This window comes from Pleurodeles waltl, chromosome 4_2, assembly GCF_031143425.1.
Source record: "Pleurodeles waltl isolate 20211129_DDA chromosome 4_2, aPleWal1.hap1.20221129, whole genome shotgun sequence".
In the NCBI taxonomy this organism is placed as follows: Eukaryota; Metazoa; Chordata; class Amphibia; order Caudata; family Salamandridae; genus Pleurodeles; species Pleurodeles waltl.
In genome coordinates, this window is record NC_090443.1 from 281,962,691 (window position 1) to 281,977,341 (window position 14,651).

Here is a 14,651-nt window from a genome sequence, read left to right on the forward strand (position 1 = left end):
AACGGTTTCTTCCAGTGACCTGTCATTCTTCGTCCTGCAGTCTCACAGCCTGTTCTCTTACAACTTTTCACAATACATTGATGCCTAGTGGAACTGGTGTATGTATGACAATGTTTCCCAGCTCTGGCTTTAGAAGAAGAGGACTTTTATGCTGTGAGTTGGACTCATCTGTTTATTGGGGAAACTACAAAGCCCACAATTCAAAGTATTGTTTACTTTGAGAAAAAAAAAGGTTTGTGCTACTTGTTTGCGTGGCTCCATTCTGTTTTATTTTGTGCTATCAATAAAATACTCCCCACTTTCCTTCCAATCTATTTTCACAGCTGCATAGTAGCAGGATCTATTAATCACTCTTGTTAAATACATATACTTTGGGGTTCAGAATTTAATAAATAGCATCTAATGTGATATTCCCCTATTGCAGTCGGGAATAGCGTGGATTTCGATACTTTCCATGCAAGTCTCCATGTACTGGTATTCAGTCCTCAAATATTGGCATGTTTGACCTGCTCATATTTACACTAGGGAAAAACTTTGACATGTTCTTAATTGTGACAAATTTGCATGAATGCTGCCGTTTATCACATTATTTCCAATAGAGGTGTACGCATCTTATCTCCACCGTCATTTCCTGAATTCTTACTCCTGAACCTCCCAATTCAGTCTCCTTTAGGCCTGCATACAGCTGGGATTATACATCCAGTCTCGTACTGCCCCGCCCGCCCGCCCCACCCCCCCAACCTTCGTGTTGTGATGTCATACTCCAGAGACTCCTGTGTTCTGCTTTTACTCCAGGTCCTCATCATTTTACGTCAGAGCCTCTGCTGTGTCATTTTACTCAGATCGTCTGCTGTGTTCCTTCATTCTACTCCAAAGCCTCTGCTGTGTCCCCCTCCTTTTACTCCAGAGTCTCCGCATTCACTCACTTTAACACTCCAGGGCTTCCCCTTTCAGAGTTATTGTGGCCTCTCACTCTAAAGTCCGTCTCTAGCCTTTTAGCATGATCCTCCAGTCCCTGAACATGGCACTCCTGTGTACCCTCCTCTCTACCCATATCATGGCCTTCCACCTGAGCTCCTGTTGAGCCTATGTTCTTACACCTGTGCCCAGAGAAAGGCAACAGGACATCTTGCTCCTAAACCACCCCTACCGTCCAAGACATTTGACTCAGAAGTCTAGAAGTGGCCTCTAAGCAGGTGCAGCATTCTGAGTGTACTACACACTATGAGGCCACAAGAGCTGGAGACTCTACTATAATTGTGGCCTCCAGAATACAATGATGGTCCCACTGTGAACAACCATCTCATAACTGAACCAACTGTGGTCTCCAGAAATCAACACTGACCCTAACGGGCAGAATGCTGTAAATAATAGGACCTATAGAGCTGCACACAATACCTCAAAGACGGTCCTCCGATTGCCCATGAGGCCTTCAGAACAGGATGCAACACTGCAGAAGTAGGCACCGTAGCTGCACAAGTACGTTACAGACTAGGCCTCCTGGACTGCATGAGGCTTATTTATAGGCCTCTAGCGCCACATTAATAACATTTATTTTGACGTTAATGTGGCCGAACGAGGCCAAAACCTGCGCCATATTTACAGAGTGGTGCAATGCATGCATTGCGCCACTCTGTAACCCTTTGTGCTACATTATGCCTGCGCCAGGCATAATGTATGCAAAGGGGGCTTTCCCCGTTAGGGGAGCCGGAAAAATGTCACAAGGAAATCTATGAGATTTCCTTGCACCGTTTACTACAGCACTTTTAATGCCTGCTCAAGAGCAGGCGTTAAATGGAGGCTTCCATTCTTTAGAATGGGCCCCTATGTACTCTTCAGGCTAGCGCCAATATTTTGGCGCTACGCCTGCAGAGTACATCAATATCGTGATAAAAAATGACACTATTGCCCCTACCCTGAGCCATGGTGCGCCGTATTTGAAATACGGCGCACATATGGTGGCGTAGGAGGGTGCTAAGGGGTGCGGGGAAAGTGGTACTGCACTTGGTGCAGCGCCACTTTCTATAAATCTGCCCCCGTGTATCTACTTGTGTTGCAGCGAAGGAACAGCACATTGGTTAATTGGCAAGAGCATAAGTCAGATCATGCACAGTGACGCAGGTAACAAGTACGTACTATTGTGTGGGCCGGACGCTCATTGAAGTGTCTTCAGCTTGTTTCTGAATTGTAGGCAGGTAAGAACAGTTCATGATGAAACTATTCTTCTAGATCCTCGATGTGTGGACCGAGTTACCCCGCCTTCTAGTTTCTGCCATGTTTTCACGGGTAATCTTCTGATATCTTGACATGGCCCAGTCTGCCCTAGGTGATTGTTTTTTTGTGACCTGAGTGAGGATGTAGGTTCTGATAGCATTGTACGTGATGCAATTGGTCTTAAAGATGATATTGGCATTGAAAGGAAGTCAGCAAGTTCTTTGAGCATTGGGGTAATTGGGCAAACTACCAGGTGGAAGATTACTTTCAGGGGGTGCATGGGCACAATAAGGATACTCACTGCAGCTTCTAAGAACTTGCTTCTGTTTAAGAACTCATCCCAACTCCAGGTTGCACCTTGGCTTTAAGATGCCAGCGTCAAACATTTTGTAGATGGCTGTATCAACTGTAATGCGCGCCCTGGCTGAGCACAGTGACGCCCCTTCATGCCAGTCACTGTAAAACCACCTGATTACCCACAATGCATCAGAGAGTGGTGGCAAAAAACAGCACAGCTTGCAGACAAGAAGAAAGAACATATGAGAACATAAGAAAATATGTCAACTAGGTTCTAGAGACTAATATCCTGTTTAAGTAGTGACTGCCTTATGGGAGAAATTCACACATCCTATAAAGAACTGCTTTCCGTGAATATCAATGTTGTGGGTGCAACCAAACCACAACAGAGCAAATTAAGCAGTAGGTAATGTATGTTGTTTGTTTTTTGTTTTTTATTCAAATCAGGTTTTACAAAAAATACACACGCACAAACCTGTTCCCTATAATGTGCAGATCAATACAATTGTTTAGAAATACACAATATGACAATACTCTTGTTTTCACCAGTTCACTTGTTTGGTCTATAGTACAGTCTTTTCTACAGCACATTATACTTTTTACCCATGTTAACAAATATTGTAATTGAATAGTCTTACTAAGCAGCGATTTATAGTGCTTTACCTATGCATGTAACAAAAGTAGGCCCATATTTATACTTTTTAGCATTGAATTTGCGCCACTTTTGCGTCAGAAAATGATGCAAATGTGGCGCTAAAATATAAATTTGGGCCTTAGTCTTGGTCAGCCTTTCTAAACCACATGGAATGAGTATTTTTTGGTTTATACTGGCAACGTGTAAACATATTAAAGTGTCCTATTTTTCTCCAAATAGTAACAAAAATATCTTTGCGAAACATTGTCTACAACTGGGAAGAAACATATAAAAGCTCACCAGTAAAGATAGGAAAATTATGTAAAAAAAAAAAAAAAAAAAACACACCTCTACAAGTACACAGTTCAGGAGTGCGGTACATGGCGACTGGGCTTGTCTCCTCTAGGGCTGGGATGGCTCAAGGCATTGCCAGAGGGAGGCAAATACTGTAGACAGCTTGGGGCATATTTATACTCCGTTTGCGCCGAAATTGCGTCGTTTTTTTTTACGCAATTTCGACGCCAAACTAACGCCATATTTATACTATGGCGTTAGAGGCGAATAGCGCCAAAGTTCCCGGAATGTGCGTCATTTTTTAGCGTGAACCCCTTCCTTGCGTTAATGATATGCAAGGGAGGCGTTCCCGTCTAAAAAATGACTCCCAGGCCTTTACGTGGTATTTATACTCCCGGGCAAAAGAGACGCCCGGGAGTGGGCGTGGCTAAAAACGGCGCATTTGCGCCGCTTTTTAACGCCTGGGTCAGGCATGGCGTTAAGGGACAAGTGGGCTCAAAATGAGCCCAGAGTGCCCTCCCCTGCCCCCAGGGACCCCCCCTGCCACCCTTGCCCACCCCAGGAGGACACCCAAGGCTGGAGGGACCCACCCCAGGGACATTCAGGTAAGTTCAGGTAAGTATTTTTTTTTTTTTTTTTAATAATTTTTTTTGGCATAGGGGGGCCTGATTTGTGCCCCCCTACATGCCACTATGCCCAATGACCATGCCCAGGGGACAGAAGTCCCCTGGGCATGGCCATTGGGCAAGGGGGCATGACTCCTATCTTTACAATGATAGGAGTCATGTTGATGGGGGATGGGCGTCGAAAATAAATGGCGCAAGTCGGGTTAAGACAATTTTTTCGACGTAACCTGACTTGCCCCATTTTAAGACGCCCATACGCCATTTTCCCCCTACGCCGGCGCTGTCTGGTCTACGTGGTTTTTTCCCACGCAAACCAGGCAGCGCCGGTCTGATTGCGCCGTCTAACGCCATTCCATAAATACGGCGCCCGCATGGCGCTTCAGAATGGCGTTAGACGGCGCAAAACTTTTTGACGCTAAACTGCGTTAGCGCAGTTTAGCGTCAAAAAGTATAAATATGGGCCCTTGTCACTTAAGGATAGATGGGTTGAGTGGGGTTACAGAGATGCAGAGCCTTCTGCCTCAAAAGAGGGATGGCTCGGGAATTATGACAAATGCAAAGCCTGTAAGGATGATGCCGCATGTCCGCTCTAGAGATGGGTAGGTACAGTTGACCTGCACAGAGATGGATACGTCTGTTTTCAGTAGAGCTCGAATGGCAAAGGAATACAAATCATGTCACCTCTATAGCTGCAAGCATCCGGGGTGGCACAGGGGTACAGAGCTTGGCACCGCTAGATCAAGATGGGCACAGGATATGGAAATTGTCACTTCAAGAGCTCCATTTCTTAAGACTGTCCTTCTAGGGAGATTGGATTTTTATCAATCAGGAAAACTGTATACATTCTGGGGAGGTTTCTGGATCATTGTGTAATTTCTGGAGAACCGTGGGCTGAAGAGCTGAGAGCTGGCTCCTTGCGAAGAGGCTCGTGCTGCCTGGGGATGTCAGTCTGCAGCCATCTTTGATTCCCATCTATACAGGGAACTGTAAAGAACCATGGTGTCCATTATGGATTGGAAGCATGCTGTGAAGCTTTTGACACCTCTAAGGCTGAATGGCTCAAGGATTGGCAGATAAATGCAGAGCTTGTTGCCCCTGGAGACAGATGGGCAAAGTGTACTGGCACCCAGATGTACAGCCTCCTACTACTAGGCGTGGATGGGCAGTGTGGATAAAGCATAGGGATATAAAGCTTGTCACTTCTAGGAGAGATTAACACAGTGGATTGGCATAGGTATACCTAGCCTATTGCCTTTATGGACAGATGGCACAATGCACTGACACAGGGGTGTATTCGATCTCTAGGTGGAATAGGTAAAGTAAATTGTCACAAGGATGGACAACCTGTCACTAGTAGCGCAGAGAATTGGCAAAGTCTGTTGTCTATAGGGATGAAGGGACTTTTCCTGCTCTAGGGATGGACTGGCACAGTTAATCTGCAGAGTTTGACTCCGAATCGGATAGGCAAAAGGATACAGAACCTGTCACCTCAAGGTTGCGAAGGGCTCAGGGATTGGCACAGGGATCCAGAGCCTGTCAGATGCAGGCATGACGGCGGGCAGTCAAGGCAAAGAAGTATACAGCCTGTCACCTTTAGGGGTGGTTGGAAACAGGGATATAGAGAATGTTACCTCTACAGACAGACGGATACAGTAGCGTGGCACAGCAGTACACAGCCTTCACCCTCCAGCGATGAATGGACAGAGGGATACAGAGCCTGTTACGTATATGAAAGAGTGGGTACAGTAGATTGGCACAGACATGCAGAGACTGTCACTTCAAGCGAGCAGGAATGAATGGCCATCGAGGTTGAAATCCCACCACTGTGGGATAAACCTTAAGACATTACACTGATCACTGAATGTAGGTTCGACCTCTTATCTTCAAATCTGGACATGAGACCTGCAAAAACAACTTCGACTGGCCTGTGACTGACATTTTTCTAAGAACAAAACACTGTCCTCTGACCTGCTATTTTGACATTTGCGCTTCCTGACCACAGGGCATGGAACTGTGCCCAGCAGCAGGCAGTGGTGTTCACTCGCTGCCCCTGACTGGCAGATGGACAGTGTATTTGACCAAACTCCATAATTGGGACTGCTATGACATTGTGACCTTTGACCCCAATCACTTTTTCCAGTAAGTGTTGCTCCCAGCAATTATAACCTTGTAATTTCAAAGACTTCGACCATGTGGACAGTTATGAATGAAAGATATGCTACACGTTGCTGGAGGCGCGTCATCAACATTTGTCTGGCCCTCTCTACTTAAATCTGATGCGAACTGCGCCCTGTGCCTCATATAATTTGGTTCCTTGTAGTAAAAGTGGCACCTTGACACTGGACACCATACATGCCCGCCAATCCAGCCTTTCAACAGGACTGATCCCTTGCTCGGTAGTAACGAAAAGGTGGTGAAGGAAGCGCCTTCATTCCTTCAAGGAAGGCGGTGAGGGGAGCGCCTTCAGTCTTTCTTCACCAGCCACACCTCGTTGCGACGGCCATAGGGCTTCATTGGTGGGTCGTACCCGTTGCAGAGGTAGAAGTCCCGATGAAATGTGGCCTCCTCACCCAGTGCAGACATCAGCTTCGCAGCGTGGGCCACGTATTCCGCTTCGTTGGCATAACCGCCAAACTGCCTGTGAGACAGCGAGGAGGAGAGTGTTAGAGAGCGTCACCAGCCGAGACAGACAGACACAGAGGGAAGAACAAGAACGTGACACCAGAGGCTTAACTAAACTTGAGGCCCCCGTCTGCAAAGCACATGGAGGGACCCTCCACCATTCTTATTCAGGAGTGCCCGGGCTCTGTGCTGAGCACCCACCCCCCCCCCCCCCCCCCCCCCCGAGCTCGGGCCCAACCGCCAAGCGGGGCTACGGGAGCCTTTGTTACGCCATTGCATGACACGCATGACTCACACCAAGCAAGACACAGCGAGGGCACCACACACTTTAAAGGTTGGCACGTGTGTGTTATATACACAACTCCTAGCAAGGCAGAGGGAGGGTCAGACTACGTATAAAAGGTGGCATCGTCTGCGTCTAAGGGTGGGAACGTGTGTTATACATAAGGCTTTTAGTTTCAGTTTTTACAGATAAACGCAATCAGATAACAGTGTGTTTCCTGTCCGTTTTTGGTTTTTAAAAGCTGAAAAATACTGAAAATTGTGCTTCTAACGAGTGCCTTTCCATGCTGTCTGTTGCGAATTTCAAGACAGTAGATTGGGAGATAAAAAAGAAGTTAAGATATCTTTAAATACAGGAACATGTTAAATATATGTGTAGTAAATTGCTAATATTTGCCTGTGGATGTAGTGTTTTGCTATATTTGCTTGCTGAATTTGCTAAAACACGACAGGCGTCAAAGTATGAGTTTATGTTTATCAATTAAATAAATGAACATACCATTTTTACTCAACTTATTCACAAACCACATGGATAAATACTAATAAGATGGTAAAAACAATATAATATGGATAAATAAAGACGTAAATGTTAAAAAAAAAAAAAAAAACCATTAAAACCGAGAGCCCTAGTTATACACAACTCCTAGCAAGTATCTGAGAGAACAGAACAAACATTTTAGGGTGGCAATATGCAGGTTATACACAATGGGTACCAAACTAGTGAGACACAGGAAGGGCCCGGGAACCATCTAAAGGCGGCATCACATTCGCTGAAGGGTGGCAATGAGCATATATGTACAACTGGTACTAAGAAAATGAGGGCCTCGGAGGGTAGCGTATTTAAAGTGGCAATGAAGATGTTTCCGACAACTTGTACTGACTGCAGAAAAGAGAGGGAAGGCAACACCAGCACAAGTGTGGAAGGGTGGCAAAGAGAGTGTTACAAACAAAGAGTATCAACGGAGCGAAAAACAGGACAAAGGAGTCAAGATTGTCCAAAGGCAGCAACAAGTGCATTATAAACTAACCCCCCCCCCCCCCCCCCCCCCCCGTGGATTTGAACAGGCCATTACAGGCACTTCTTGAAGTCAGTCTCGACCTCCTTAGGCTGAGTATGTGGTTACACTCTCATTAAGCATATAGACTGTCTCTCCTGCTCACATGAATAATATAGTCCAGCCTACGTTTTGCTGAGTGAACAGCCAGGCTTTCCCACGGTGTAGTATGCCGAGAACACGGTTAGGTCTTCCTGCTTACATTCAGCATATGGTCAGAACCCCTCACTCCTTTTCCGTACGTTGAGCAGACTGTCAGGCTCTCCTACTCCTTACCTCGAGGACAGTGTCCGGCTCTCCCAGTTTCCCCTACACAGTGTGTCTGGTCAGATCCTCCTGCAGCCACAGAGTGTACAGTTGACCCTGCTGTTTCACTTCCACTGAAAGCACTGTCTAGTCCCTCCCAGTCCTCCTTACTATGAGCACGGGATCAGACCCTCGCCCTCATGTTCAGTATATGTTCAGACCTTTCACTCCTTTTATTGTATAGTCTGTTTCCCTCACTCATGCTTACATTATTTTATACAGCAAGGGCATTCTGCTTATGGTCATTACACAGGAAGTCCCTCCCACTGCTGCTTACGCCGACTATAGAGTCAAGCACCCCCCCCCCCTATTACACTGAGTATAGGGTCAGTCCTTCTACGACCTCCTCCTTTAATTGAGTTTGTGGTCAGGCGCTCCGCTTATGTTTAGTATAGGGTCAGTCCACCCCATTCCTCCTAACAGTGATTAGGGTCAGGTCCTCCCACTGAAGCTTTAGTAAAAGATCAGACTCCGGCTCCACCTTAGGGTATGTACAAGATTAATCCCTACCACTCCTACTTACGTGGAGTATACAGTCAGTCCCTCGCGCTCCTCTAGCCGTATGGTCGCCTCAGTGGGGCTTGGCGGATCGGCTTGGTACTGGCTAGGTATCCGCAGGAGCACCTTCACCCGTGGCTGCAGGCTTCCGTCCTCCTGTGGATAAGCAGTGATGGAGACAGGTGCAGTCATACCCATCCCCAGACCTGCAGGTAAGAAACACAACAGAGTAAATCATAAAATCTAAGCGAGATGGTGCGGAAGTCTTATCCCCATTGAAATAATGGTATGGTCTTCTCAACCCTTTGATGGGCTGGTTCACTGAAAGCATTTATAAAGCATATAGGCAGTCTCTAGGGGCTTTTCAACCCACTATCTACATAGGCCCATAACCTCGTACCCATGTCTAGTGGTATCCGACTGGCATTACGTCCATGTCACAGTTTCCCATTCTTCACAACCTGTGTGTCTCTGCTTCTGATGGAACGGATCACAACTCTATCCAAAGACAGACAACAGTGCAGTGAGCTCTACATAAGGTTTATTTACAGACAGACTAGGCCAATCAAGTTAAACACTGCACAACACCAAAGATGCGTGTATCACAGAACCAATTAGGGGACTCGAAGCGGAGGTATGAAAGTAAATGCTTTTCTAGGCCGAGCAGCCTACAGTACCTGGTACTGAGGACGGAAAGAGTGACGTCCTATCCTCACCCCTTCACATGCTCCAACAAACTACCAATGACTATAGGATGTCTTGAAATACTAGAAAGTAGAGGCGTAAGCCGTTGTATACACAAATCACTTGGCCCTCTTAGCTATTTGATTAGCCTGGGTAGGCGCTGCCCTGCCATTCCCCTCCTCTTTCACCAGCCTAGTCAATTCGATGGGTAGCCCTATCTGACATCACCCACCCACCTCTCCTTTACCAAGCCACAAAATGCACGTGGCTACCACCTGTGCCTTGCAATGGGGAAAGGGGCTTGAGGAAACCTTTGTAACTCTCTCCCATGGGTCACTTAAGCCAACTTAGCAGCTTTAATAAATCAGCTTTTAAAAGTAGGCACAGGGTAAACTACCAAGTTTACCCTCTCACACCTAAAACTCAGCAGATGGACAGGGGCTTAGCACTTATGGTAGTAAAGTGCCCTTTTTGACATGGTCACCCCCACTTTTTGCCTGATATAAGATGCGATTATGACTGAGTTTCTGCTATTCAGGACCCCAGTGCGAAATCTTTTCTTAAAGCTGTGCATTTGTTCTCCAATTGGCAATACCTTTGGCACCCCTGTAAGTCCCTAGTAGATGGTACCTAGGTCATGGGTACCAAAGAGGGTCCTCAAGGCCTGCAGCATATATTATGCCACCCTCAGGACCCCTCACCTAGCACACGCAGTCTGCCATTGCAGGGTGTGTGTCTTGGTGCAGCTAAAAGTGAAAACACAACATAGAGCACAGCCTGTGTTCTGTGTGCCCTACACTAAGTGCAATATATCTAAGTCACCCCTACAGCAAGCCTTAGAGCCCTAAGGCAGGGTACATTATATTACATGTGTGGATATATCTCCATGAGCAGATATGCACCTGCTATGTCTTTGTCAATTCTTAGACATAGAGAGTGGAAAGGTAAGCCATTTTTAGTGCATGTGCTGGACACTGGTCAATATGAGTAACCCAGCTACATGATGGCTTCACTGAAAATAGAGATGTCTGGTATCAAACATCTCATAGTATTAACCCACACTGATTCAAGTGATGGATTTATTAATACATGCACCCAGAGGGCACCCTAGAGGTACTTCCTGAAAAACCTATAATCTACCTGTATGCTCAATGACTAGTTTCAACTAGCCTGCCACCAATAGACAGGTTTCTGCCCCCCAAGGGTGAGAGTCTCTGCTCTCGGGCTGTCAGGAACAAAGCATGCTCTGGCAGGGGTGTTAAAACACCCCTCCCAACAGGATGACCTGCAAATCTGCATTCCAAGTCAGGGGAATTCAAAGAATCTCACTGCTCTTGGTATGCAGATCTGGTTTCTCTCAGTAGGAAGATGTCAACACCCCTCCCCCAGGGACAATTTGACACCTGTCTGCTGTCCGACAGTTACACCAAAGACAACTTGTCCTGCAACTACCTCTGCCTCCAAAAGCCTGGGAAGACTGCCAGCCTTCAACCAAGAACCAGGAATTCCAGTGGAGTAGCAGAGCTGCTCCCCTGCATGCTGCAGGTACCCCAGAAGAACTGCAAGGACTCTGGACTGCCAAAACCCAACACCAGAAAGCACCACTACACCCATACCCTCTAGCATGAGTTGAAGTAGGGCAGTGGTGCCAGCGTGGTTCCCCCGACTCTCCAGAGATAAATCCCACCATGGGTTTGCCAACTGTGGACTTTCCGATGCTGCCTGTAGCCTATTTGTGCAGGCTCCTCTCTAGCTTAAGTGACCTGGTGACCAAAACCCGACGCCTCATGGCACCTCTGAACCCGGCCAGAGGGGAAGAAGGCCAAAGGTGTCCCTATGTCCTTAAACATCTTGGGACCTGAGCCCAAGCCCCCTTGTTAGTTCAGCCGGACTGGTCCCCACACTCCCAGCATCTTTCTAACCGGCCCATTCCCCACAGGGTTACATTATGGCACCAAACGCTGAACAACATCTCTGCACCAGGACGCCCCAGTGCCTCCCAAAGTGACCTGTTGGTGCTGCCTTTACCATGCCCTATACTTACCTTATCTCCAAAGCAGTGGTTCCCAACCTGTGGTCCAGGGACCCCAGGGGGTCCGCGAAGCCTCCTCAGGGGGTCCACGACAGATTAGAAAATTAAATAATATTAATAGATTAGGTCCCCAGCTTTCACTAATGACTCGGTAGGGGGTCCCCAGTTTCCAATAATGATTCAGTGGGGGTCCCTGAGTTCCAGTAATGATAAAGTGGGGGTCCACAGAAGTCAAAAGGTTTAGAACCACTGCTCTAGAAGATTGGTCTTATAAATTGCTGTTATCTTCCAGTATGCATTATATGTCTTTACTCCATAGGATAACATTACCGCTTCAGAAATTGCACTGTGTGGATTTTTCAAACCTGTAAAAGTTCATAACTCGAAACATACTTACCTGATCGTGATGATCTTGGTGCCCAAAATTATATAAAGTTAAGTGTTATATTTATACATTGATGTGGATCTCCTTATTGAGTCGTGTGTATCATTTACTGACTGTGCACGCAGCAAACGTTTAACACTCCTCTCTATGATAAGCCTAAGGCTGCTTGGCAACACTACCACCTAAGAAAGCACCTTGGGATTACTAGAGCAAGCCCCTGTCCACTAGTAAGGGAACTCCTGGACTCTGCACAGAATATCTCATTTTGGTACACTATATGAAGTGCTAGCATCTTACACTTAGCCCAAGGAATGGAAGTGATCACAGACTGGAAATACAGACTAACAGACACAGAATAAACCAAACAGCCAGAGAGGGCAGGATATTTGCCAAACAGTGTGACATGAAGCAACACTTTCTCTATACGTCCCTACCTACAAACACACTCGGGACACCATCTTCCCCACTTTCTGCAACAAAGAAAAGTCTTCTGATGAAAAATTGTGCAATATGATAGCCTACCTGTCAATAACAAAAGATAAGGTGGAAACATAGTTCACTGAATGCCACCTAAAAAGACTGCCTCTAAACAGCCTCGACACCGAAACGGCCACAAATAGAACATTTAATGACTATTGCTCTATCCCTTGTATAATCCTGCCCTCTTGTGGTGCCACAGCGAACATTTCCAGATTAAAAGAAAGAGTCCAATAAAGAGAAAGACATTTTTAAAAATAAATAAAAAATAAATGAGAAAGACAAAAAATTTAGACCCCTGTTTAATGGAGTGAGTGTGTCGGACGTTTCTAATAGCTAGTCAAACAAGACATCCCGCATCCATTTTATACATTTTATCTTGCCTTATGTTTTTTTTCTGCGCCGTTTCCTTGATACTCAAGGCAACAGGAAACGAATCCACGAAGGAACCCACATGGAGCAATAACAAGGGAAGGACACTGGAGGCAGAGCTAGGCAGTATCCACAAAAAACAAAGAAATCACATGACAATAATGATCAAATGTCATGGCAAGACCTATGGCTATCTATCATTAAACATGCATTTTTTTATCGCGACTCCCTGGATGTCAGTCCCTCCAAGAAGCCCGCACAGACAAAGTCTTGGTTGGGTAAGCACGCCTCTGTCTGTATGACACACCGCAGGCCTTTCATTAGAAACTGAACTCGTCGCATCCGAGGGCGTGGCAACCGAGCGGCTAACTGAGTGCAGTGACATGAACTGTCAGCTATAGCTCTTTTTGGGAGGCAGTTGGTAAGGTGACATGGGCGCACTGTGAGGAGAGCTGATGGCAGGTTTTGTGTCTAGTGAGGCACTAAAGGAAGACGTTCTCCAGAGGCTAATTTAAAAAGGAGGTTCAGGAGTGCATTAGAGAGGTATTTAGGTATGCCTTGGGAAGCCAACGAAGAGCGGAAATGGGATATAATGAGGAATTAAAATCCTTAGATGAGAGCGAAGATGATCGGAGAGACATTGACAAAAAGTAAGCATTTGGATAGCCAGTCCAGCATTTTGAGCTGGCTTCGGCCCCTTGGTGCTTCACAAAGGTATTACGTCCAGGTGTGAGTTTGCATGGAGAAAGATGGTGGCAAATTATTATGTATTTAGACTATTTTCTGATTATGTCCCATGATCCAGAGGAATTGGAGGCCCAGTCAAACATGGCAGTGACTTTGTTTGAAAGCTTGGGATTTATAGTGAACAGAGAAAACTGTTTACTTCAGTGCAAAATGTTTGGAACATTTGTTTTTTTTTCTGATGGGTAAAATGGAGACTGTTCTGAAGCTAGTATTTTAGAAGACCAGGAAGATATCTTCAGAGATAAAATATGTCTTGGAAAAAGCCAGCAGTGTCCTTGAGGGCTTTGTCTCGGGGTACTGGGCTACTCTTGTCCTCAATTCAGGTGCTTTGTCCAGACCCTTTCCTCTACAGGGCACTGTAGCGCATGAAAGTGGTGAGTTTGCATAGCGGCTTTTGTTATGGCATCAGATGATTCTGACAGAATATCAACACTATTGATATAAAACTTGGATGCATGGAATGGTGGGGTAATTTTTGGTAGAAACCTAGGCCCGTATTTATACTTTTTTTGCGCCGCATTTGCGTCGTTTTTTGACACAAAAACGGCGCAAACTTGCAAAATGCCATTGTATTTTGTAGGTTTGCGCCGTTTTGCGTCAAAAAGCGGCGCAAAAAAAAGTATAAATACGGGCCCTAAAGTTTGTGTTGGAGACAGTGCCAGCCTCTTTGGTTGGAGAGCTTGTTTGCATAATATGGAGACAGGGGGCCCATAGAGTGAGCTGGACAGAGTTTTACACAAAGTTGTCTGGAGATGAAGGCTGGCAATTTTTGCACTGCAAAGGTGCAGGGAAGCACTGAGCAGTTGTTCCGATTTAAGGATGGATAATGTTTCAGCTCTCCTTATATCTGTCCCAAATGTGTTGTCTTGGGGTTCTTGAACTGACATTAGAGGAACAGTGGTTGATTTCAGCTGACCAAGGAATGCTGGTAGTACCAGAAAGAAAGCGGCATCTGTAGGAAGAGTCCAGGGCTCTAAACATTTTTATTTAGATGTGAGGGGCTCTGGATAATTTAGTGGTCTTTCAGAGCAAATATTGGTCCTACTCTGAGAGCCTTAGGTGCCAAGTACTGGGAAGAGGTACCAGGGAGTGTGGAGATGTTGGAAACGTTGATGCAAGGAGAGGG

The 14,651-nt window shown here is 46.1% G+C and overlaps 1 protein-coding gene across 2 annotated transcripts in view; it reads right to left on the reverse strand.

The window, feature by feature from the left end:
- Positions 1-4,880: 4,880 nt before the first annotated feature.
- The window catches only part of HEBP1 (heme binding protein 1), a 52,137-nt gene continuing 42,366 nt past the window's right edge, over positions 4,881-14,651 (reverse strand). For both annotated transcript variants that reach the window (XM_069231125.1, XM_069231124.1), the window contains 2 exons: positions 8,854-9,034; positions 4,881-6,703 (listed from right to left, as the gene is read on the reverse strand). In XM_069231125.1, coding sequence (XP_069087226.1) covers positions 6,529-6,703; positions 8,854-9,034 — 356 coding nt within the window. In that variant the 3' untranslated portion in view covers positions 4,881-6,528. The remainder of the gene's footprint in view (positions 6,704-8,853; positions 9,035-14,651) is intronic.